This window comes from Ceratotherium simum, chromosome 29 (genome assembly GCF_057802395.1).
Source record: "Ceratotherium simum simum isolate JZ-2026a chromosome 29, ASM5780239v1, whole genome shotgun sequence".
NCBI classification, from domain to species: Eukaryota; Metazoa; Chordata; class Mammalia; order Perissodactyla; family Rhinocerotidae; genus Ceratotherium; species Ceratotherium simum.
In genome coordinates this window covers 22766294-22790795 of record NC_141928.1, presented here as the reverse complement: position 1 = coordinate 22790795, position 24502 = coordinate 22766294, and the positions used below count along the sequence as shown (strand labels likewise).

The window sequence follows — 24502 nt, the reverse complement described above, 5'->3', positions numbered from 1 at the left end:
AGACAGTATGTGTCAAGTGCTAAACAACAGTGCCATTTGTTAAACAACAAAGTTTAGCAAATGGTAGTTCTTACTGCCTCCCGGCCCTGCGTATGGGAGACAGGCTCAAAGCTGTCATCAAAAAGGATGATGTCAGGCCAGATGAGGTGGAATTTGAGTTCCTATCTTATAAACACTTCAAAGCAGGGAACATTTTTATTAAAATTATTCTACTGGTTGTATGGTCTTTGGAAGATGCTAGAATAAGTAAAATGACCACAAATATTTCCTCACTACTGTTCTCTTCACCAGCCCTGGGCCCAAGTTTAGAGGGAATGGAAGTGCTCTCTAAGTGAAGAATCTAGGTGCCACGATGGATGACAGTGGAAGGGAGGGACCCTCCCACCTTCTCTGCAGGCTTCCTAGGGTGTAGAACCAGGTCTGCAGCAGCAAGTGGATGACAGGACTGGTCCTCAGATAACTACAATGCCCTGAGCCTTAATGCGGCTGGGATGAGCTGGGACAGCAGAGTGGTGACTTTCTTTGAAAGCCTAAAAGTTCCAAGGTTAGGTACTAAAGGGAATATGTCACAATGCTTTTGAGCATGTTAACTGACCCACGTCTTTTACAACTCCTACCCTTAGTTCCCAGACAGGAGCACAGACAGCCCTTAGCACCAAATTCAATTTCTCCCCAAGAGCTTAATGTCCTTCAAGACATTTATTTTAGGTTTGTTAATTTCAAATATTCATTGACTTCTTGTATGAGATTTAAGGCAGAGAAAAGACACATGTCCCAGGACTGCAGGCAAGGCTGTTAACTGAACCCGGGTTTAGATGGTGTAATTCATCCTTGGTTCTACCACGGACACCTCACTCCAGGTAACAGGTCCTGCTGCTGGGGCACAGTTGAGCATTGGGAGGCAGATCAGTCTGAGACTTAGTGAAGAGAATAAAAAGCTTGGAAGAGGGCAGACTCTTGTAGGTGACCAGCTGGAGGGGAACCTACCAGCCCTTCCTCCAAGTGGGCCTCTGAGGCGAGACCACGGTCGCCTGCTGACAAGCCCAGCGTTCTGAAGACAGGCTCACACTCCTCTTCACCTGGCCGGGCAGGGGCTTCAAAGTTGTCTAACTCAGATATCTGAACTACTGTCCTCAGAATGCTCACCTTCACCTCACCCTGTGGCTCGTCTAGACCCAGGGCTGGCTGTGCAAAATCATGCTTAAGGAAAAGGTGATAGAGAAACCTTTGCGCCAGTTTCCTGGGTCTTCATCCCAGCCAGTCAGGGTCATCGTCATCATCATCATCTCCAAAAAGGGGTGTTGGGGGCGGGCGTCCCTTCATGCTCTGACAAAACAGGAAAGAGTAGTCAGTCCTCTCTTGTCCCTGCACCAGATGGACTTCCCGCCTCGGTACGGTGGAGGGAGCCAACATCTCGTCCCGGCTCCAGGGTGGAAAGGAGTTGCTGTTTAGGGTTTTAATGAAAGGACTAACCCTGAGGCCAGCACCTCGGCTCCCAGAGAAAGCTGAGACAAGCATGCAGAGAAGGGAGGCAAGCTTTCAACACAGAGACAAGAAGACCAACTCTGTTTGGCTAATTTTGTCATTTATTTGTGAAGCACATGTATTAACTTGACAGGTTTCCTCTCGTGGTAACTTACACATTTCGTGTGGGGAAAGAAGGGTTGGAGGGGAGAGATGGGAGCAGGAGAAAGAAAACAGAGAAGCAGAGCAGCCCTAAGGGAAGAGGATGCAGGAAGATGAAGGGAGGTTGGGAAGAATACAATCACATTTGAAAAGCCACTTGTTGCGGCCTAAAGTAGCCTGTCTGGCTCTGGACGTGGCCCCATTATTTGAAGGAGTTGAACTTAGGAGCCTGACCACATTACCAAGTGGAGATTCCCAAGAGACAAAGCCCAGGAACATGGCCACAGCCTCCCACGCCCCTGGTCTCACTGGCCCCTCCTTCGCCCTCCACCCAGGCAGGGGGAAAAGGTGGTTAACCGGCCACGGAGGAGACTCTCCTCACTTTTCAGGATTTGAGATCCTGGCCCTTTTCTCCTGCATTGGTGGGGCACAGGAGCCCTGGGGTAGTGGGGACCGATGCTGGAGACAGGCGTGCACTGAGTCTCCTCTAAGGTACTTTCTGCCCTGTGAGCTACTCCCGGATCAGTGTGCACAGGGCCAGCCAAACAGAAGGCAGTGTGACACAGTCAGGGGTTCCTGGGCTAATCCCATCTCCACCACCGACCAACAGCCCTGCACCTCTCTCTGCGCATCAGTTAAGTGATCGCTAAACTCTGACAGTACAGCATTTTAAAATGTGGCTCACTGCTTCTGTTTTGTTCCAGCTAAATATCTGGCTCCACATTTACCAGCTATATAACCTTAGGCATGTTATTTAATCTCCCTGAGCCTCAGTCCTCTTTCCTATAAAATGGGATAAAAGTACCTACTTCATGGGATTAGTAGAGGATTAAATGAGAATGTCTGTGAAGTAGTTTTCAGAGTATCCAAGAAACAGAAGTTAACGTGATGGTATTAGTATTAATACCAATAATATACTGCTAATTTAAAAATTCCAACTATATTTAGGGCAGTCATTTGGGATACTCAATTGGTTTACTGTTCTTTTTTAAGTGCAGAATTCACATTCAGAATTCTCAAATGAAAATTTAATTCTTGGGAAGAAAGGCTAATGGGAGGAACTGGTGCACTTTCCCCACAGGAACACAGGCAAGAGGGAAGGGTCTGGCACACGCAAGCCAATCCCAGCTCTGTCAGCCATTTTCCCAAGGTTTTGACAAAAGGTAAACCTACCCTGGTTAATACACGAGAGGACAGAATTTGCCCCTATTCACCTCATGTTTCTGTCCTGGGCATAGACTGGGCCTGAAGCTGATCGGTGCTCTCCACCCACATCTCACTCGTGACATTCCCAGCACAGCAGCCAGGTGTCCTAATGAGAGCCAGGAATGCTTTTACTTCACACGATGGGGAAGAGCAGAGGCAAGAATCGGGGCTCTGACCCAGGCACGACTCACCCTCCTGGCCTTCACTCTGGAGCTTTGTAAAGCAAGGCGATGCTATCAGCCCTCAACCCATTTTCTGCCCTGGGATGTTGTGATGACAAAATAAGGCAGCAGGTCAGAAAGCAGGCCAAGGAAGCAGACAATGCTCAGAAACAGGTGGTCTCAGTAGCAGCCTGGGGTTTTAGGCCTGGCCCTGCCATTAACTCACTCTGGGGCTTTAGTGAAGCATCCTCCCGAGCCGTAGGCTGTCTATGAAGAAGGATGCCAAACAAGATCTTCAAAGTCCTTTCCAATTCTAAAATATAAATAATGTCCTAGCAGATCTGAGGAAACCTGAGGCTTTAGCAGCCAAACTTTCTTCACTTCAAGTGGAAATAACTCCTGCATGGACAGAGATGATGACCCCTTTTCAAGAATAAAGTGCTATCTGCCCATCCCTGCTATGCTTACCAAGCGGCCCCCTCCCAGCCCCAAGCCTGCTCCCACAGGGCCCTGCACACAGAGCCCAGGGAGCGGGCCACCAGCAGACTCCAGTTCTCTTCTCCGAGCCGGCGGGGAAGGGCCCCCACGTGGTGGCGAGAGGACTTGGCAGTGCCTGGGATTTCCTTACCACATCGTCTTCATCCTCCTCCTCAGGCTGTGCTGTGGGCCTCGGAACTTTCAGAGTTGCCCCTTTAAACAGTTCATCCTCTTCATCCCCGGAAAGACTGAAAAATTGAGACAATCAAATCAGAAAATGTTGTTCCTGCTTCAGACCACAGTGCCCACAGGCTCTGGGGTAAGAATCCAAGAGCTGTGGTGGTCACCCAGGAAACCCCATCTCCATGCTGGCCTCTAGCGCTCTTGACTCCTTCCATAACCTACAGCCAGAGCAATACTGTAAAACTCATCAATCACACCATGTCACTCTTCTGCTTAAATCCCTTTCATAGCTTCTCATGGTACATAAAGTCCAAACTTCTAACAGGGACACAAAATCTCACGTGACTTGGCCCCTACCTAGTTTTCCAACCTCAGCTTAACACCACTCTCCTCCTCCTATTTACTGTCCTTCTTTTAGTTCCTTGATTGTGTCATGTCCCCTCCTACCGCAGGGCCTTTGCATGTGCTGTTCTCGCTTTCTGTAATCTCTTCCTCCCACTCTTAGCATGGAAGGCTCCTTTCCATCCTCAGGTCTCAGTTTAAATGTTACCTTCTCAGAATCCTTCCCCAACCACTCAATCTAAAGTAGAATAACTCTCCCTTTATTCTCTATTATACACCCTGCTTCTTTTTCTTTTTTTAAGCATTTATCATACTTTTATAATACATAAGTACTTGTCTTCCACACTAGACTGTAAGCTCCTCAACTCAAGAATCAAATCTGCCTTGCCCACCACACTATCAAAGGGCCTACCACAGAGCTTTTACGGAGTAGGCATTACTGAATAAATACACGAATGAATGAAGAAGTGAATCGGTCAGTGAGTCAGTTTCTGAGGATGAGTTGCCAGCCCTGGGGGACATACCTGGAATGCTGGGAAGAGTGGCTGGGTCCAAGGGCCACTCCTTCAGCTGGAGAACCTGCCTCTGTGCTCGACAGCTCCTTGGAGGGACCAGGGGATCTGGTGACATCCTCGTCTTTCTTGGGCTCTGGAGGCTGAGGCTCTCCTCCTGGACTGTCAGGCCCTAAGGCCAGTGGGTCCCCCTTCTTGGGGTCTGAAGTCAGGGACAGTCTTGTGGAGCTTTCTTGCTCCCCAACACAGGCATTTCCCAATGGGCTGGCAGCAAGTGTCTCCTCAGGCTCAGAGTCCACAGTCACAGGGCCCGGAGGCTTAGGCGGAATTGAAGTCGGGGGCCCCAGAGCTCTTTGGGAGGGGAGGGAAGCCAGTTCGGGTGGGAGAGAACCATCCTTTATCTCTGAGAGCACCTCTGCTCCTGAGGGCTCCCCTTTCCCTCTCTGTGCCTCATCCTGGAGAGGGGGGAGGGCCTGAGGAGGCAATGGGACAGCTTCCTTGACTACCTGCTCCAATGGCCCCACGGGGGACTCCTGCCTCTCCCTAGTCAGGGGTGCTTGAGACAGTCCAGAATTGGCCGAGACTGACTGCTCCTGGGAAGGTCGTCGAGGTCGCTCTTCTTCTTCTTCTTCTTCCTCGTCTTCATTGCTGCTCTCTCCCTTCTCTGGCTCGTGTTGGCTTAACAGCTGAAGAGTCACCATCTGTTCAAAAGCCAAGGAGAAGGAGAGCATCACCGACAGGAAAACAGCAGCACTCCTAGTCCTTGAGTCCTTACACAACTGGTCATCTAGTTCAAATGACTTTGCTTCTTCCTCTCACAGGAGGCTGTCCATACCTGTCCAGATAAAAGTCATTCCAGGCATCCTAATTACTGATGAACAGTCTTGGATAATTTTTTATTCATGATCCCTTAGAAGGTACTTAAGCAATAAGATACCCATTTCAATGAATCAACCAACCACTGGCTGTACCTTGATTGTATTCATGATGGTTCCCAGAATGGTCCTGCCATCGTAAGATTCCTCCAGTTCAAACTCTCCCCGCAAGGAGTGGAATACCTGGTTCATGATCTTCTTGACCTGTGTGAAGATGTGAGGAGAGAAAAACAGCATCAAAATGCATGCTGCCAAAATCAAGTGATTAAGGGATGCATCTACATTCCAGAGAGGGGTTTGGAAAGCTTATATGAAGCCTCTTAGAATTCTGCAGAGGAACACAGCTGGTCATGAACTGAGACCCTGAAGGCTGTCACTGTGGAGAGGACAATGTTAAATAATGAGCAGCACCTGAGAAGGGCTATCAAGGATGGGTAAGCTGTGGTACATGTGCCAAAGACTGCTCAAAGACCGTTTACTGGTGCTGCCCTCCCACCGCGACCACCGCCAGAGCTGCCAAGGGCTACAAGGATTAGTGGCTAGTAGACGCTGGGCACACTCCCCATTCCTCTCCTGTGATGTAGAGGCACTTCCCATATCTGTCAAAACCTCAGGATAGGGCCCTTCGGGGTCTGACACCAAAGTGGTAGGTTCCAAAGGGTTAATTTTTACTTAAGTTAGACAAGTGTACATTGCTAAAGTTAGAAAAAAAGCTACCACCACAAACTAGCTACATTCTTTCTGAATGCCTGATATGCACATTCAGTCCCTTGAGATGACGCGGTTTGCTTCTTCGAAGTACCAGCTTACCTTCTCTGAGGGGTCAGTAGCAGCAGCCTCAACTCCAGACATCTGGGACTCATTCTTCTCCAGGTCCTTGAGGTGTTGTTCATTTTGCTCTGTCAGGGTTGTGACTTGGGCCTGGAGGGCTGAACACTGCAAAATGAACAGACTGTGGCTGTGGCCTCGGGAACCTGGACCACCAGGTGAAAGTCAGGAACCCCAGGAGGAGGAGAACCATCCAAAGAATCAAGAGTTAACCGCACACAGGCTTGCTGGTGTCCACACCCTCCACCCCCACCCCAGGCCTGCTGACTCAGAGCATTCTATTTCCTCATCACTCAGTCTCAACTCACAGCTTCTCCTCTTCTTTCCCAACAAGGCCATGTGCCTTGTTCCTAATCAGGTCAAGAGTAAAATGCAAGAAGCGGGGTATAACTCTATTCACAAAGATATATGAACAGTGGACATTAGAAACAACCCATTCAGGGGCCAGCCTCGTGGCTTAGCGGTTAAGTGCACGCGCTCCGCTGTTGGTGGCCCGGGTTCAGATCCCGGGCGTGCACCGAAGCACCGCTTCTCTGGCCATGCTGAGGCCGTGTCCCACATACAGCAACTAGAAGGATGTGCAACTATGACATAGAACTATCTACTGGGGCTTTGGGGAAAAATAAATAAATAAATAAAATTATTAAAAAAAAAAAAAAAAGGAAACAACCCATTCACCTATAAGACTGCCTGCATCATCTCCAAGTCAAAGATTTTCAACTGGATACTTGAAGGAAAGAATATGACCCCAGATATGGGGACTTTCACACCATGACCCTAAGCCATCTCCTCTCTCTCTCTCATTTTATGCCAGATGGCCCACTGTACCCATGCTCCATCCCATCTCTGTGCCTTTGCCCGGGATATTCTGCCACCTTCTGCACCTGACCAAAGCTACCTGTCCTTCTTTGCTCTGCTCCCCTCCGCACTCCCACTTCTGGGCCTCACGGCACTTAACACTTCTCTTTCTTTCTCTCTGTCTCCCTTTATTGACTGTGAGATTCCTGAGGGGAAAGTTCTTTGTAAGCCCTTCCCCTAACATAATGTCTGGAATACAACTGGCACACAGTAAATATTTGCTTAATATATGAAGGATCAAATAATAATGGAAAACATGTTCCAGAACACTAGTGCAGCTTTTTCTTTTCTAGGTCACTGATCTGTCATCCCAAACAAGTATGTGAAAGATTACTGGTAAACTAAGAGTTGAACAAGTCTGGTTTTGTTTTCAAGCTATTAACATCTTTTAGGTTCAAAAGGATCTACAAGACTCAACCTCTTTGCCTCAAATTAACTGGGCTGCCCAAGCCATGTGGCCCAGGGAAGACACCCACCTTCTCCTGAAGCTGGAGCAGCTTCTGCTGGTCGGCATCTCTCTGCCGACACACCTCCTGGTACTGCTGCAGGTGTTCATCCTTGGCGGAGGCCAACAGATGTTCACATTTTGCTTTCCACTGGGTCTGTAGCTCAGCCTGTACTAGAGACAGCTGCCGAGAGAAAGTAACCACCATGTCCTGGGGGGGTCCAGTCGCATCTAGGGAAGCCCATCTTTTATAAGGCAAAAAAAACCAAGCTAACAGCCCAGACTTAACAGAGAAGCAACTGTTTGAAAGACCCTGATTACTCTGAAAGTAAATGTACTTTTTTAATGTAAGTAGGAAGATGTCATTGGTTGTCAGGACTCCAAAAGGTACCCAACCAGATAAAGGTGTGACTGTCTAGACACGTCCCTAGAGGGCAGGGCCATAAGGTCATCATACTTTTCAGGGTCTGGGCCCTCAACTTCATAGGTTCAGGAGAAACTTATTCTTGTCAAAATTCCCACAGGTGAGCAAGTTGAGGGCACCAATTCACTCTAATTAAACATACCAATATGAATTTATGAACTTACAAGGAGAAAGGCCGCTGTCAAATAGACGAGATCCAGCTGTGTCCTGACACTATCCCTGGTTTCCCTGCTGATTATCTAAATAAATCTCTTCTTTTCAAGGACGATAATGTGCCTGAAGGATGGTGTCTGGTGGTTGAAAACATTGGCCTTATCATGTTTGGAAGTTTTTATAAAGACTTTTTTTCATGTTTTACTTATAGAATTAAATTTTCACTAAGCTTTAAAAAAGGAAAGAAGGTTCTCCATGTGACTTCTGGCTCTTCTGCATATATTTGGATTGCCTCCTTCCACCCTTCTCCAAAGTGACAGCATCAACTATGAGGAATGTCATCCTAAAGAATAAGGAAGAAACTAGAAGGTTTTCTGAGTCCTTCATGCCTTCCTTTTATTTCCAAAGTGCTTCAGTTTCCCATTACCTGCTCTGCAGCTGCCTGGTCTGTGGACACCCGAGCCTTTTTCAAGAGCTGTCGAAGTTTGTCCAGTTCCTCCTGGTAAGACTTGCGAATTTCATCTATCTCCTCCTCAGCCTGACAGCGCTCTTGAGCTGACTTCTTTTTCCTTTCTAAGAGGTTCTTAGGAACAAAAGAACAATCATCAGCTCTAGCTGTTTAACAGAGGATAAATGGAGATGCTGGTGGTGGTGGTAGTGATGGTGGTAGTTATTAACCTCACTGAGTCCTTGTTTCTTGTTTTGTTTTGTTTTTTTTTTTTGGTGAGGAAGATTAGCCCTGAGCTAACATCTGCCAATCCTCCTCTTTTTGCTGAGGAAGACTGGCCCGGAGCTAACATCCGTGCCCATCTTCCTCCACTTTATATGGGACGCCACCACAGCATGGCTTGACAAGCAGTGCCTTGGTGTGCACCTGGGATCTGAACCCCAGGCCGCTGCAGTGCAGCACATGCACTTAACCGCTATGCCACCGGGCCGGCCCCTATTTCATTTTTTAGTTTAATTTTCCCTATATATTTAACATTCTTGGCTATTGGGTGAGAAAAATTGTGCCAAGAAGAGCTTTATCTACCATTCTATTAAGAAATGGGGAACATCTTAACAGTGGTGAGGGTACAGGGAAGTGGATACTTTCACACCCTGCCGGTAGGAAAATAAACGGGTATACTCTCTTTGCATGGCATTTGGCAGTCTTGTGAAAAGACTTTCAAAATATGCACACCCAGAAATTCCAAAAATTGTAATTTATCTTAAGGAAGCAATAAATCATGTTAATAAAGATTGTGTGTTACAAGGATGGTCACTATAGTGGTATCTATAACAATGAAATACTGAAAACAGCCAAAAAATCAGAAGGAGTGGGTTTTAAAAAACCTGATAAAATCATGGAAGAAACTGAAAATGCAGACCAAGATTTATCCCCTAAAAAACCGCTAGGCCAAAAGGGCTTTACTAGAGGGTTTTACTGAAACCTCAGAAAATATTTGTTCTTTTCATATTTAAACTGTTCCGGAACATAGAAAAAGACAGAAATGTTCCCACTTTGTTCAATGGGGCTAGTATTACTCTGATGTCAACACAACAAAAGATACTATAAATAAAGTTAAACAGCAAACGAGAAAAATATTTCTAACATCTATGACTGACAGAGGATTAATACCCTTAATAGTGTTTACAAATCAAACTAATATTACAATAGGAAAGAGGGCAAAGGACATTAAAAAGAGAATTCACAGAAGAAATACAAATAAGTATTAAGTAACTGAAAGCTTTACTGCTAATAAAAATACATATTAAAACAAGATAGCATATTTTACCTATCAGACTATAAAGATTAGAAAAACTGACATATGCAGAGTTGGAAAAAGTATGGAGAAATGGGCTTGCTCATATAGTGCTGAAGTGTACGCTAGCACACTTCTTCGAGAATAATCTGGCAATATTTTAAAAATTTAGATGTGTAAGCATCTCCTCTGATCAAGCAATTCTAATTCAAGCAATCCATTTTATGGAAATGCTCAAATGAATTCACATAAATAGTTATACAGTACAAGGATGTCCACAGCAGCAACGCTTCAAACAGTGAAAAAACAGAAACATATATATCCATCAATAGGTGAATAGTTAAATAAATTAATGATATAGCCCTACAGTAGACTACTATGCAGTAGTTAAAAAGGAGAAAGATTTCATTATTAGTATATTGTCCATGAGATTAAAAAAAGCATTAAACATGATCCTATTATTGTTAACAAATTATATTAGTGTACGTTTTGTGTATGTATGTTTTAGTGAGTGCATATGTATGTTTTATACATATCAGTCAACAATCTGGAAGGATAATCATCCGCTATTTATAGCTATTACCTCTAATGCATGAGATTAGAGAGGAAAAAGATAACTTTTATTTTTTATTTTATACTTTTCTATATTATTTGTATTTGTTACAATGAGCACAAGCTACTGTAATTTTTAAAAGGAAAATAAAATATTTATTCAACAGCTAATCCTGGCCATTTGGGTCCAACAGAGAAACCTCAGTTGTAGAACTTACCTTTTCCAGAGACTCCTTCTCAGCTCGAAGGTCAGTCAGCTCCTCCTCCAGGGACGTCACCTTGAGTTCCAGTTGTCTCCGGCTTTGCTTTTCACTTTTGAATTTGGACTGTGCTTGCTCAGAGGTTTCTTGGAGCTCTGGGATATAACAGCAGAGATACTTGGCTGTAGAACCAGAGCTGCAGTGGGCTATACAGCATCCCAGCAGCTCCTTCAAAGCTGCATTCTGATCTCCCAATCCCACCATACCAGCACCTTCCACTCACTTCCTTCAGCATCATCTCACTGACCAGCAACAAGTTTATCAAGCCATAAAGTGACTTCTCCACCAACCCATATTTATCTCTGTACGTATGTGTCACCTTCTACACATACAAAATGGAAAAGAAATGTTCTAAACAGTCAAAGACCACCTCCAAAATAGATCACTCCCACAATTCCATTTTAGTCACCATCTCAGGACATTGGACAGATCTTTATTAGTATTGGTCCAGCCCTTTCTCACTGCCTGGCTAAGATATTCTCAACTTTCTTGGTAGTTGAGACATTCTACCAAGAGTTTACTTTCAAAACATTCCCTCTCAAATAAAGGTATTAGGAATATTGCTTAAAAATGTAATGCATCGAAATTAATTTTCTATGGAAAATTTTTGAGACCCTTAAGGTGCTCTTGTGGAAACTGGGCTAGGGCACCACAAAAGCATAAAAGAGGATATCTGTATGACGTTCAAACCTAAGACTGTCCCTCAGGTGTGCTCAGGTGATGCTCTAAAACGAAAGGGATTTATCTTCAAGGCTTCACTTTATCAACTGACATCAGTGTTGCTTAGCTCTGTTTTCAGGTAAGTCAGCTTTGCTTCTTCCCAGCTCTGCTGCTGCTCCAGCTACACCCTGCCCGCTGGTCTCCTCTGTGCCTCCCACATTTGTCTCTATACACTGAGGCGGATGGATCAACATGGTGGTCTCCACAAATCTTCTATTCAAGTCACCAAGTCTTGAGCAGCACCTCTGTGCCAGGCACTGAACTAACACTACTTTGGAGGAAAGGACTTCACAAAGATGAGCAAGGTGCCATCCTTGCCCTCCAGAGGCTTGCATTAAAAGGGAAAATAGACATTCAAATAGTGCTGATCAAAGGCTAACTCTGCTAACGGTCATAATAATGCACTCAGCAATAAAAAGGAGATCAAATGTTCCAGAAAAAACTGGGAAAATTTCTGAAAAAGGCAGATTTTGGAGGGAACTGGAGGTAAACATTGGTGATGGTGAGCACACCAAGTCCAGAGAACAGCATGAATAAAAAGCAAGACAAGAACTACAGGATGTGCTGAAGCAGCAGCAGGCTGGTTAATATGTCCAGAGCCAGGATGAACTGAGCCACATAATGGGAAATAAGCCAAGCTGGAGAGGCCTTGAGTGCTGGGCTGAAGGGTTGTAATCCACCCTCTAAGAAACAGGCAACCATTACAGGAAGCACCTCCTTCTTCAACTTCCACTGAGTCACGAGTTAGAGGAACACATTAACTCTTCCAGGCTGATGAGGCCAATCATAAGTACCAAAGATAGGGAAGGCACCACTCTCCCAAACAAAGTGGAACTGTGGCCACTAATCAACTCTGAAGAATAGTCAGTTCTTTTGTCGTCCTTTATGTCAAACAATCATGTAGGTTTACACTGGTCCACCTAAATTTCTGGCTCAGTCTCCTTCACAAACTTCCTGAGCATTATGCCCAACTTATTTAAATAGTAAAAGTCCTAGCCCCCTCCACCAAGGACACACCTGAGAGCTCTGCCTGCAGTTTGGCAAGTTGGCCCCTGAGGAGGTCTGTCTCCTTCAAGCTTTCCGTCAGCCGCATGTGCAGCTCCGTTTCCTTCTTTTGCTGAGCAGTCATTTTCAGCTGCAGATGAGAGACCTGGGCAGTGGCTGCTGCTAACTCTTCTGTCACCTTGGCCTGAATAAGTAACAAAGTACGACATCACTTTAAACAGCGGTGTCCCTTGTCTCTAAGCGATGACCCAACCTCACATACTCTATGCTGACTGAACAGGTAGGAAGGGAGCTAAGGCCACCTTCAACTTGCATTAAACCAAAATCAAGCCTTCAAAATGTGCCAAGTCTCTGACTCGAGAATTCCTTTGCAGAAATTTATCCTTAGGAAACGTCACGCAAGATTACAAAAATTTTGCTACAAAGATGTTCAATGCAGCATTGTCTACACTTGAAAAAGAATGAAAAAAATGCTGAAAAATGGGCTTGATTAAGCAAACTATGATATACACATCCTGTATGCAAATATTAAGAATGGTGCTGTGAAGGAATAATTAGTGGATGGGATATAGTCACAACCTACTGTTAAATGTTACCAATCTGATACATCAGAAATGGTATTATTCGCATTTTCTAACTTTTCTATGAACATGTATTATTTTAATAAGAAAAGGATATTTTAAAATTTAAATTGAACGCCTTCAATGCCAATCAACTTCTGAGTCTGCAATTTCTCCGTAGTAGTACTATACTGTGAAGATCAGTCACATGAGAGTAATTGCTTTGCAGGTTCTTAGAAGAACAGCGCTAATGAAAGAAGGGAACACTGCAACGTTTTTAACTGCTCAATGTATTTTAAATGGTGCTCTGTACTAGCCAAACAGGAGCTAAATATTCTCAAGTAACATCTGATGAAACCAAAATGACTACCCTGGAAAACCCTCTAATGATATTCTGAGTGTTAAGGGTGATGATGAAAATGATGATGAAAAGAATGGTCAACAAAAAGGGATGGTAAACAAATGACAAATACCACATTCACTGCACCTGAACTGATGTGCTCCTATAAAAATCAGGAGAAATCAGATGACAGGAAAGGCAGTGAGTGGTTGCTCCACTGGTGACTAGTCCTAATTTTTGGACAGCAACATATTTACGGGGTTGGGCTGTCTCTCCTATACTATTATACTGCTACCACCATTACTCCTCCTATACTATTATACTTTACCCACATTTTTACAGTTGCCTGCTTTCTTATTATCATTTGTTCCTTCTTATGGTATTTACTGTGCCCACCGCAGTTTTAAACTTATTTATTCCAAAGCCTTTATCAGCTTTCTAGCTTTCACTTAAAATCTGGTATTTTGGTCTCCAAAAAGTGGAGAAAATGAAATTCAAACTGTACATAAAATAAAAAGAAATATGCTATGAATGAGTATCTGAGAGTACACTGACAAAGACTCTCTCCTTGACCAGACTTTAGTCAGGCTCCTCTGAGCCCCTGACCTTGGCCTCCCATCCCGTCTTTGGCCTGACCAGCTCAGTTTTAGCAAGAATCCTGCTAAGTCAGTTCAGAGAGAATCTCTCCCCGAGATATCTGATCCAGTTCTTCATCTCCAACCTTTGATGTTTAAGTTCTCGGCCTGTCTTTAGCAAGAATCCTATTAGGTCAATTTAGAAGAACCCCCCTATCCATGATGTCTCCTCTTAGTAATTTTCCATCCACTGACCCCCTCACTTGGCTCCTTAGCTATAAATCCCCCACTTGCCCTTACTGCATTTGGAGTTGAGCCCAGTCTTTCTCCCCTATTGCAATAGTCTTGAGTAAAGTCTTCCTTACTCTTTTAATTAAGTGTCAGAATATTTTTTTTTTTTTTTCGCTGAGGAAGATTTTCCCTGAGCTAACATCCACTGCCAATCTTCCTCTTTTTGTATGTGAGCCACCAGCACAGCATAGCCACTAACAGATGAGTGGTGTAGGTCCATGCCCGGGTACCGAACCTAGGCTGCCAAAGCGGAATGCACCGAACTGAACCACTAGGCCACCGGGGCTGGCCCAAAATAATTTTCACTAGGCCACCAGGGCTGACCCAAGTAATTTTTTCTTTAACAGTATGCAATCTTTAGAGTGAGTTCTAAGATACTTATTTTTGCTGTTCAACAGCTTTAGGTTTCCACCTGTAAACACAGAGGACAACGGCAGCTAGACCTTCCAGATAGAAGACGGGTATTCATCTTTTTGCCCCAAACAGAATAAAAGTTTTACTTACTGTCCTGGTGGCAAATGGCCTAATGGATGCTGAACTAACACAATGCTCAGAGAGCTGTGTATCTGCCCGTGGCTCGGGAGTTCACTAATATCATAGTGAGGACCACTTGCACAAGGGCTCGCAGCAGCTAAGACCACTGGAGGGGATGAATTTCAGAGAATAGGCAGTGGGATGGTAGTCACTCTCTCACCAAAGGTCAAGCAGAGTGCAGAGTCACTCAAAAGCTCTTTTTTATCTCAGGTCCTTAAATAGAATGGCCTATTAGAAGCATGAAAAATAATACTCTCACCCACACACATATGAGCATAGAGAAAACAGTGAAGGGGTAAATAACACATTAACAATGGTTATCTTTGAGGGGGAGGATTATGGGTGAGTTATATTTTATGCTTGCTTATCTGTATTTTCTAAATTTTCTAGAATGAACAGATGCAACTTTTATAATCAGAAAAAAGTATGTGTGAATACATATATGTGTGTATGTATAATTATAATTTTTTAAAAAAGCAAAGGTTTGCAATATCAAGTGAGAAAGGAAAATATCAAAAACCTACACAATAGATGGGATGGGTCCCTGGTTCCCACCCTGGATCAAATTCTGCTGTTGACATGGAGAGCTGGGAAAAGAACACAATGACAAGAAGAACCAAGAATTCAGAAAAACAAGTGAAAAAAACATTCAAGTCAGAAGCAGGAAAATGGTACCAAAGAGAGACAGTAATTTGATAAAGGAAAAAGCTGACTGGAAGTGAGACCCTGGGCAAGTCTTTTACTCTCTCTGGGCCTCAGTTTGCCCTTTGTGAATAAAAAGGTTAAACTAGATGACCTCTAATAGCTCCTCCAGTCAGAGAGCCAAATAATTTCACTTGCCAAATATTCATTGAGCACTTAACTATAAACTTCTGAGCTGTGTCTGAAGGCAGAGAACTGCCTCCAGGGATGAAAGGACCTTCATTATTTCCCTTTAAGGGGAGAGACCACAGGGAAGATTCTTAAGTAATTAAGAAGTGGATCAAAAGCAAAACAGCGGAGAGTTGAGGCTTGCAAAGTTTCACTGAAATAAAGGTGACTAAGTGAAGCACGTGGTACCTGGTACCCGACTCACCAAGAACAGTGACACTCAGCTCAGGAGACAGCTCTCAAAGAGACATGTGTAAAGCACGGTGCCTAGAACCCAGTGGATGTTTGACAGATGTTAGCTGTTATTACTGTTGTTGTTGTTACTGCTGTTTTTGCTATTATAAATAGAGTATCCACCAGGTTCAATGCACTGTGCCAGACAGTTTTGGAGTTTATCAATATGAAACATTTGGGTGGATTAATTAGCTAATTCAGGGGGTTGGCAAACTCTGACCCACAATCCAAATTGGCCTGCAGCCTGTTTTTGTAAATAAAGTTTTATTGGAACACACACACACACACACACACACACACACAATGCTGAAACTCAACAGGAGAGTCACATGGTGAACTTACTCAAAACAAAGGCATCCAGCTGCCACCTCTAGAGATTGTGGCAAAAGAAATCACTAACAAGAATAGTGATTCCTACCTGGCTGTGTATCAGAATCAAGGTGAGTTTTTTAAAAGTTCAGATTCAGACCTTGGCTAGATATGCTGAATTAGAATCTCAAGGTGAGGTTTAAGAATATGTAACACGGGCCGGCCCCGTGGCTTGGTGGTTAAGTGAGCACGCTCCACTGCTGGCGACCCGGGTTCGGATACCGGGCTCGCACCGACGTGCTGCTTCTCTGGCCATGCTGAGGCCGCGTCCCACATACAGCAACTAGAAGGATGTGCAGCTATGACACACAACTATCTACTGGGGCTTTGGGGGGAAAAAATAAATAAATAAAATCTTTAAAAAAAAAAAAAAAAGAATATGTAACACTGAATTAGAACCTCAAGGAGAGGTTTAAGAAGATTTTTTTGTTTTGTTTTGTTTTTTGTGAGGAAGATCAGCCCTGAGCTAACATACATGCTAATCCTCCTCTTTTTTTGCTGAGGAAGACCGGCTCTGAGCTAACGTCTATTGCCAATCCTCCTCCTTTTTTTTCCCCCAAAGCCCCAGTAGATAGTTGTATGTCATAGTTGCACATCCTTCTAGTCGCTCTATGTGGGACGCGGCCTCAGGATGGCCGGACAGGCGGTGCGTCAGTGCACGCCCGGGATCCGAACCCAGGCCACCAGTAGCAGAGCGCACACACTTAACCGCTAAGCCACAGGGCCAGCCCAAGAATATGTATTTTTAATCAAGCTCCTCAAGTGATTCTGAGGCAGCCAGACTAGTGTCTGGGAACCACTGATCTGGAATAAGTTATAGTAATCATTTTAGACCTGAACAGTAACAGCTAGACCAAGCAACATATTTGAGTACCCCTGCTAGGCCTAAGGATTAAAAAAAAAAAGGAAAGAGAAAACAAAAGTAGAGGACGGAGAAATACTGGTAAAAAGTACATTCAGTAGGGAGTGGTGAAAGGACTCCATTACTATTTAATGATACCAATTTCACAGGCTGCGGATCTTGGTCTAGGCGTTAGGGGTTAGCCATAACAAACAGGTGATGGTGAAAAGTAGCAATGGGACAGGATCAAGTTCAGGACTGGACAGAGCAGGGCAGGGCAAGGCATTGCTTATCTGAGGATAAAGGGTCAAAGATATTACTTGCCAGGATACTACGGCTGAGAGAACACAAAGAATAATAGCATGAGACATAAGTAAGGAATCCTCATCGTTACCAGAATATGAGAAAGTGAGTAAACCCCACAAGTTATGCAGTACATTCCACTCAACTCTTCATGTTTTCAAGAAAAATTCAAATACAAAATATAAACCATTTCTTAAACCTGTGGGACAATAGCAGAAGAAAGGGCTGAGATCTGCCAGCTGAGAAGTGGTAGCCCACACAAAAAGGAATCTGTTCTGGATAAACAGTGTCACTGGGGCAAAGGCAGGAGGAATGGGCTTCAGAATCAGCCAATGGCAACCTAAGTCCTATTAGAGTCTTCCTTATAGCTACACTCCAGGAATAGGCCAAAATTCCTCATTCTGAACTGACTAAAGTCAAACAGCAGTACTTTAAAATGATCTGACAGACTCAGATGAAGGAGAAAACTAAACAATCTCAAATTTCACTCAAAACACTTGTTACATGGTATAATAGGAATTTTCTGTTTAGTTTCTAATAAGCTGTATAATTCTTACCTTAATCAAATTAACTACTAAGATCAGTGATAGTCTTTGAGTCAACTCATTGCAAAGCATATTATAAAACAAAAATCTGGATGGTAGATATATTAAAATCTGTCAGAAGATATCTAGTTCTCTTCCCAATGATGGCAAAAATTCTGCTGAAAAGCAGACTGGTAGGTATGTACACAAGACCACTCCTGAGCTCTACACATCCTGATGGGCTTCTCTCTCCCCAGTTACTTTACCTTCTCTTGCTCAGCATGCAATACTCTTGCCTGTGTGTTTTCTGTGGCTGTTTGAAGTGAGTTGTTCCTCTTCTCCATCATTAGGTTACTCTGCTCAACATATCTGTGAAAGAAATAGGCAAAACATTAACATTTATAAAGCACCAAATATATACCAGGCACAACCCAATGCACATTCAGTTCTCACAACTTTGGCTCTATACCTTCATCAAAAACAATCTAAAAGTATTTGGTTTCCCTTATATCTGCAGTAATCAAATTTGGAGGCAGGACTCGGAGCCAGAAGTGGACTGCTTTGCATAATGAAGAGAAGCAGAATTTGAAGCATGTGTGGTAAGGGGGAATGAGAGAGGAAAGGGACAGGAGGAAGAAGGCTGCAAGGAAGAGGGGAGAAAAAAAGAAAGCCGACCCCCACACAAACACACCATGTGGGAGACAAGACACACTGGAGAAGAGAAGTATGGGAGAATGAGTTCTTAAATGAAATGCTATATGCTGTGACACGTTCCCCTGACTCCCCCAAAATCTTTAGAAGGAGATAGAAAAATTACAAAATGCTTGGGTTTTATATGGAAATCAGTGAAGTTCTGGTTGAGTTCTGGTTGATAAAATAAAGACAGCCCACAAATAAGACAGAAGAACTGACAGAGTATTTCTAAGAGTTTTCAAAGTATTAACACCACTTTTAGACATGAGTAAGCCAGGGCCAACAGGAATAAATAAAATGCCCAAAGCCACACAACAAATGAGGAGCAGAGCCAGGATTCAAACACAGGTCTGCCTTACATCACAGCCTACTGAGCTCTTTCTTCTGAAATACCTCTCAGAAAACAAGCAATAATTCACATGACGGGCAGGAAAGAGAAATACATATCAACTGCCCTAAACAAACATGTTTATTTAACTTGGGCATTTACAAATTAAACCCTGTTGTCCGTCTTAGCCAGTGCCCCGTACCTGTCATTACCTCTGATTTCGTTCAATTAGTTCACTAATCTTGTCATTCTGTTCTTCTATCCGACTGCTCTTTTCAAGGATCTCTTGCTTCAATCTTTCATTTTCCTAAATTCAAAATATATGATGTATAACTTAAGTTTTTAAGAGAAAAGTGCCAGATAAAAGGGAATCAACTTGAACTGACAGGTGACATTGTTACATATTTTGAGACAAAAAATTAGAACTTAGGTTCGCACAGATATAATACTTAAAATAACACATCAAATTATCCCGATGGACACAAATCACTATGCCCAATAGATTAAACAGAAAAATGGCTATAAAATGAAGCAAAATTCTGAAATATTGTCAAAAAGAAATGTTTCCTTCTGACTAGACAGTGATAAGTCACTTGGACCAAATTAAGCCATAACGGATTTTCTAGAATTTCCCAACTCAGTGTAGCATTTATCACATGCTCTCCGTTTTAGGAGTGGAGGTTTTAAAGGGTGCACATATCGGGAGAGAGCAGGGGCAAGACCTCCAGCCTGAGTGTTCTGTTCTTGATCCCTCTCACCTGAATAATTCGTTGGATGTTGCTCATAATCATGCTTGTTTCCATTGTAACTGACATGCTAGGAATGAGCAGGGAATTGCCAGCACTATGCTTCTGTAACTCATCAACCTGCAACGGGGGTGCCAGACAGACTTTGTGAGAAATTTTTAAATGGAGAAATGTAATTTACCCAAGATCTGACTACCTGTTTAAGGCGGCTAATGAGTTTGAGACAATCTCTAATGTAAGCTAGAGTTTTCTTCTGCTAACTGGATCCCAATATAATAACCACCCTTCTAGGGAAATAACTACTAACTACTATGAATAGTAGTACCAAGAAAGAGTTTACCAAAGCCCTGGTTGCTCCCTGTTTGTACCTCCGATCATACCCCGACTTACATCACAGCCCCAACCCTGACTCAGTCACCTTAGTCATGAGATGATCCATTTTATCTGCCACTTTGCTAACCGCCATTCGAATTTCAGTGTTATGTTGCCGGGCTTCAGTCATGAGAAATGAGGCCACATCACCTGATCCTAAACAGACATAAGCCAAAAAGAAACTTACAAAACTGGGGCAGAGGATATTGTATGAGGAAAGCCAACAGCTCATTTGGCAAAGGAAAGACAGACATGAACATTTCCAAATAGCAGGAAATGCTGTAGGTGATTCACACTGTCAGGAGACGTAGAGAAGATAGAGGCAAAAGGGCTCCAGAGCTAACAATAACTAAGCCGTGCTCCTGCAAAATGCACCAAGGGATTCAGTTTGGTCCAAGGGCACGAGATGCCCACTTTGCTCTGCCATAGCACTAGCAGCTCAGATTGCTCCTCCATTCATCCAGCTGCATGCCAGGCATTGTACCAGGTACCAGGGATAGAGAAATGAATAAAACATGGTTCCTGCCCTTGGCGAGCTCTAGGTCTGGTGGGGAGACTCACATGTAAACAGATGATTACAACAGAGTGTTTTAAGTGCAAAAAATGGATCACGTACAAAGTACAAAAGGAGCACAGAGAAAAGCCAGATTAACTCTTTGGTGACACATATATGCACTTATGTCTCTAGGAGGAAGGGAGGGAGGGATGGTAACAATCAGGGAAGGCTTCACAGAGGAGAAGACAGATTTGATGGTTTCCCAGGTAGAGTAGGGGCAGGGCTTCTAGACAAAGTGCACATCCAGGAAACCCTTACCACTCCAGGACCATAAATTATGTTGTAGGATATATTCGCTTCTTCCTACCACTGTCCTAATACCAAGACAAGCTGCAGAACAAGAAGGTTGGATACCATTCCAGCTGTTTACACTTCATTTTTTTAACACATGACAACCTCACTTGTACATGCATATAAGATACCTGAAAAGTTACTCCACTAACTGGTAACAACAGTTTTCTATGGTCACAGGGTTTTAAGGATAGAGGACAGTAACTTGTTACTCTATACCCTTGTGTGTTATTTGACTTTTTTATAAAAGTATATTATTTTCATAATTTAAAAGTTTTAACAAATAGCTTTCATTTGAGATACTGAACACCCACAAACAGTCATCACGCTTTCTCCCAATTTCCTCCAATGTTTTACTCTTTTACTATTTTCTATAAACCCTACAGAGCCACTCTGACAGAGGAATTAAAAGAGGATGGCCGAGAAAATGCAAGAAACAAAACAGAAAGTGGGCATGAGGGGTTTTTTGGTATGAGGAAAATGTTCTAAAATTAGATTGTGGTGATGGTTGCACAACTCCGTAAACGTACTAAAAAAGTCATTGAATGGTATATTTAAAGCCAGTGAACTGTATGGTATATAAATTACACCTCAACATAGCTGTTTAAAAAAAAAAAAAGAAAGGGCAGAGATTTATCGGAGTAAAAATGAAAACGGGATGGGAGGAAGGAGAGCACAGCAAGAGCAGAAGATGAAAAACTGCCTACCTTGAAAATGGGGAGACTGAGAGAGTGGTGCTGGGTACAAGGGCCGAACGGGCTGCAGCTGGGAGGTGACGGCTGATGCCTGAGAATAGGCGTGGGCTTGCATACCTGCATAGGGCTGAGAAAATACCGAGGTACAGCCAGTTTACAAAACATTCATGTCCCTCTTTCCTGCTTAATTTGTCTTTGATGGAATAAAGTGGATAAGCAGAAAGGAGACTCAACTGAGTGAAGTTGGAGATGGGTGAGCTTAAGGTTTGGTGGTAGATAGTAATTTCAGAGGAGAGTTACCTGTGTAATCCAGTGGTACCCAGTCACTAAAGGCCTACCCAGAAAGTGAGGGAAGGGGGTCTCAGGGCACTCCTCCATTCTCTGGTGATATGATTTAATTAAGTAGGAATTCATCCCCCAGCCATCGGGCCTATTGATGGTCTAAGAAATTTTAAAACTAAGCAAACTCTGCTTAGTTTTCATTGAGGTAACAGGAGAGGGGTTCATTGAAATTCCAAATTAAATCTACCAATTTCCAAAGGATGCCTCTCCCCTGCTAGACTCTGATGCTTTTCTGTGTGACCAAGAACTCTCGTTTTCCTCTGAGCCTCGGTTATCTCAACTATAAAATGAAAATAATACCACTTCTTAGGGTTGTTGTGTGGACTAAAGGAAGTGATATATAGGTAAAGTTCCTAACAGCTGGTAAGTGCCTGGAGGATAGTAAATGCTCAATAAACAGCAGCTATCACTTCAATGATGATGGTTATTCTTCCTTGAATTAAGAAAATCCAGCTCATTTCCAGGAACAGACATATCTACCCATCTATCATAAAAAAAAGAAAAAATCTTAGTCTATGGGATAGTAATTCTCCATTAGGAAGTGGGGAGAAGATAAAGTGAAACTTTTTTCAATTCTGATATACCCTGTCCTAATGGGGCACAGCATACACACCATCACTTCCACTCCTCCATTAAGAATTACTAAGGAGGGGCCGGCCCGGTGGCGCAAGTGGTTAAGTGCCCGCACTCCGATGCGGTGGCCCAGGGGTTCGCCAGTTTGGATCCCGGACACGCACCAACACACTGCTTGGCAAGCCATGCTGTGGAGGCGTTCCATATAAAGTGGAGGAAGATGGGCACGGACGTTAGCCCAGGGCCAGTCTTCCTCAGCAAAAAAAGGGGAGGATTGGCAGATGTTAGCTCAGGGCTGATCTCCTCACAAAAAAAAAAACAAAAAAAAGAATTACCAAGGAAGTGAGGGCCTGTTATCCCTGGTAGTATGTCTTATCCATCAAATGTGTTGGGGCAGAAGAAAGGGTTCACTGTCCTGGCAGACAGTCAGCAGAGGCAGACAGGCTGCTGCCACAGCCTTCTGTAAAAACAGAAAAAACCTACTTCAAGAAATCACTTTTGGAGGATAACCAGACAGCAGAGTTCAGCTGTATTTTCCATACAGCCTCCACCCTCAACTCATAACCATTCTGCTGAGTATAGTGCAGAATCTTAGCCTATCAGTTGTTTGATAGAAAAGAACACAGAGGACTTGAATATATACCCCTCAACTAGACACATGTGAAAAGGAAACAAATGTTGATTGGGCCTTTACTATGTGCCAGGTCTTGAACCAGGTGCTTCACTTGTTCCCACATTTAATCTTTACAACAACCTGTAGGGTAGGTAAGCCTTTGCCTGGTTTAGAGATGAGAAAGTGGTGGTTCAGGAAGGGGGAAAATCATAAACTCTAACTGCAGGGAACAGCTGCTGTACGAATTGTGCTGGAAGAAGAAAAGAGACTGACTAGAACCATAATAAACTAAAACTTGTAACTGATATGGTTTTAAAATGTTGTTACCTGAAAGGATTGGGCATTTCCAGATACAGCTGAGTGGGAACCGAGAGATGCAACTTGCATTAAGGCAGCAGAGGGTGCTTGGAGCCCAGACACAGACGGCAGAGGTGCTAAAATAAAGCAAGAAGTTTTCACTGTTAGCCACCCCTAGCTTCTTGGTACGAGTCTGGACTAGCACCTTACATACACACCATCACACTTCAGACTTGACCACTTTTCTCACCTAGTCTCCTAAAACCAACTCCACTGGAGTCTCAGCAATGGACTAGTAGGAGGAAACCTGGTGTTCTCAGGTGCATGTGACTCAGGCCTATGAGCCCAATAGCTGACAGGACATGGAGAATTACGCACAAGGAGGCATCTCATCAGCTGAAGGCAGATTTCCAAAAGTGATGATGCAACACAGCAGAACACAGCAAGCAGACAAAATACACCTCCAGGTCTGAAAATGCCCTACCCAGGGACAAACTGGCAAGTTTTACACTCTGGTCCAGTTCTCAGTACTGAAACCATGCAGCCTAACAATTTAAGGACAGTGATGATAACTTTGGTGCTGACCCAATTCAAGGCCACAGAGCCTCTGACAGGTTCCTTACCTTGTGAGGCCATCTGTGGTAGCACTGGATGGGCTGGCTGAAGAGAGGGCTGGATGGACGGAGGTGCCATGGGCGGTCCGGCTCCTCGCAGAGCATTCACATCCTGAAACAGGCACAAGCATTCTGGTTGCTATGTATATGGGCCCTTAATTGAAGACTGAGAACGGCTATTCACCCTGAACCTCCTTACAACCAGCGTGGTTTTTTTTGTTTTTTTTTTTTGTGAGGAGATCAGCCCTGTGCTAACATCTGCCAATCCTCTTCTTTTTTTGCTGAGGAAGATCGGCCCTGGGCTAACATCTGTGCCCATCTCCCTCCACTTTATATGGGACGCCGCCACAGCATGGCTTGCCAAGCAGTGTGTCGGTGCACGCCTGGGATCCGAACCAGCGAACCCTGGGCCGCTGCAGCGGAGCACGCGCACTTAACTGTGTGCGCCACCGGGCCGGCCCCACGACCAGTGTTTTTAGGCAAAGAAGAGGAAGGAAAGGTGAGGCACAGGTTATGGGGAGAAAGCACTGTTATTATGTACTAGAGGAAGAGCCCTTCTCCTTGTAAAT

General features: G+C 43.9%; 1 protein-coding gene across 5 annotated transcripts in view; it reads right to left on the bottom strand.

Moving 5' to 3' along the window:
• The window catches only part of FKBP15 (FKBP prolyl isomerase family member 15), a 70665-nt gene that overhangs the window by 15071 nt on the left and 31092 nt on the right, over positions 1–24502 (bottom strand). For 2 of the 5 annotated variants that reach the window (XR_015548949.1, XM_087419267.1), the window contains exons 13-28: positions 23943–24045; positions 23350–23456; positions 21507–21621; positions 19999–20108; positions 19593–19700; positions 19047–19141; positions 18080–18182; positions 12385–12556; positions 10606–10742; positions 8518–8673; positions 7545–7697; positions 6193–6318; positions 5479–5586; positions 4520–5208; positions 3622–3718; positions 1226–1326 (exon numbers count right to left, since the gene is read on the bottom strand). Coding sequence is in view for 3 of the 5 variants with exons in the window: in XM_087419267.1 (XP_087275393.1) it covers positions 1249–1326; positions 3622–3718; positions 4520–5208; positions 5479–5586; positions 6193–6318; positions 7545–7697; positions 8518–8673; positions 10606–10742; positions 12385–12556; positions 18080–18182; positions 19047–19141; positions 19593–19700; positions 19999–20108; positions 21507–21621; positions 23350–23456; positions 23943–24045 (2457 nt within the window). In the remaining 2 variants the exon portion in view is untranslated. Of the gene's footprint in view, positions 1–684; positions 1327–3621; positions 3719–4519; positions 5209–5478; positions 5587–6192; positions 6319–7544; positions 7698–8517; positions 8674–10605; positions 10743–12384; positions 12557–18079; positions 18183–19046; positions 19142–19592; positions 19701–19998; positions 20109–21506; positions 21622–23349; positions 23457–23942; positions 24046–24502 lie in introns of those variants that run through there. The other 3 variants (XM_087419266.1, XM_087419268.1, XR_015548948.1) reach the window with 2 other exon arrangements.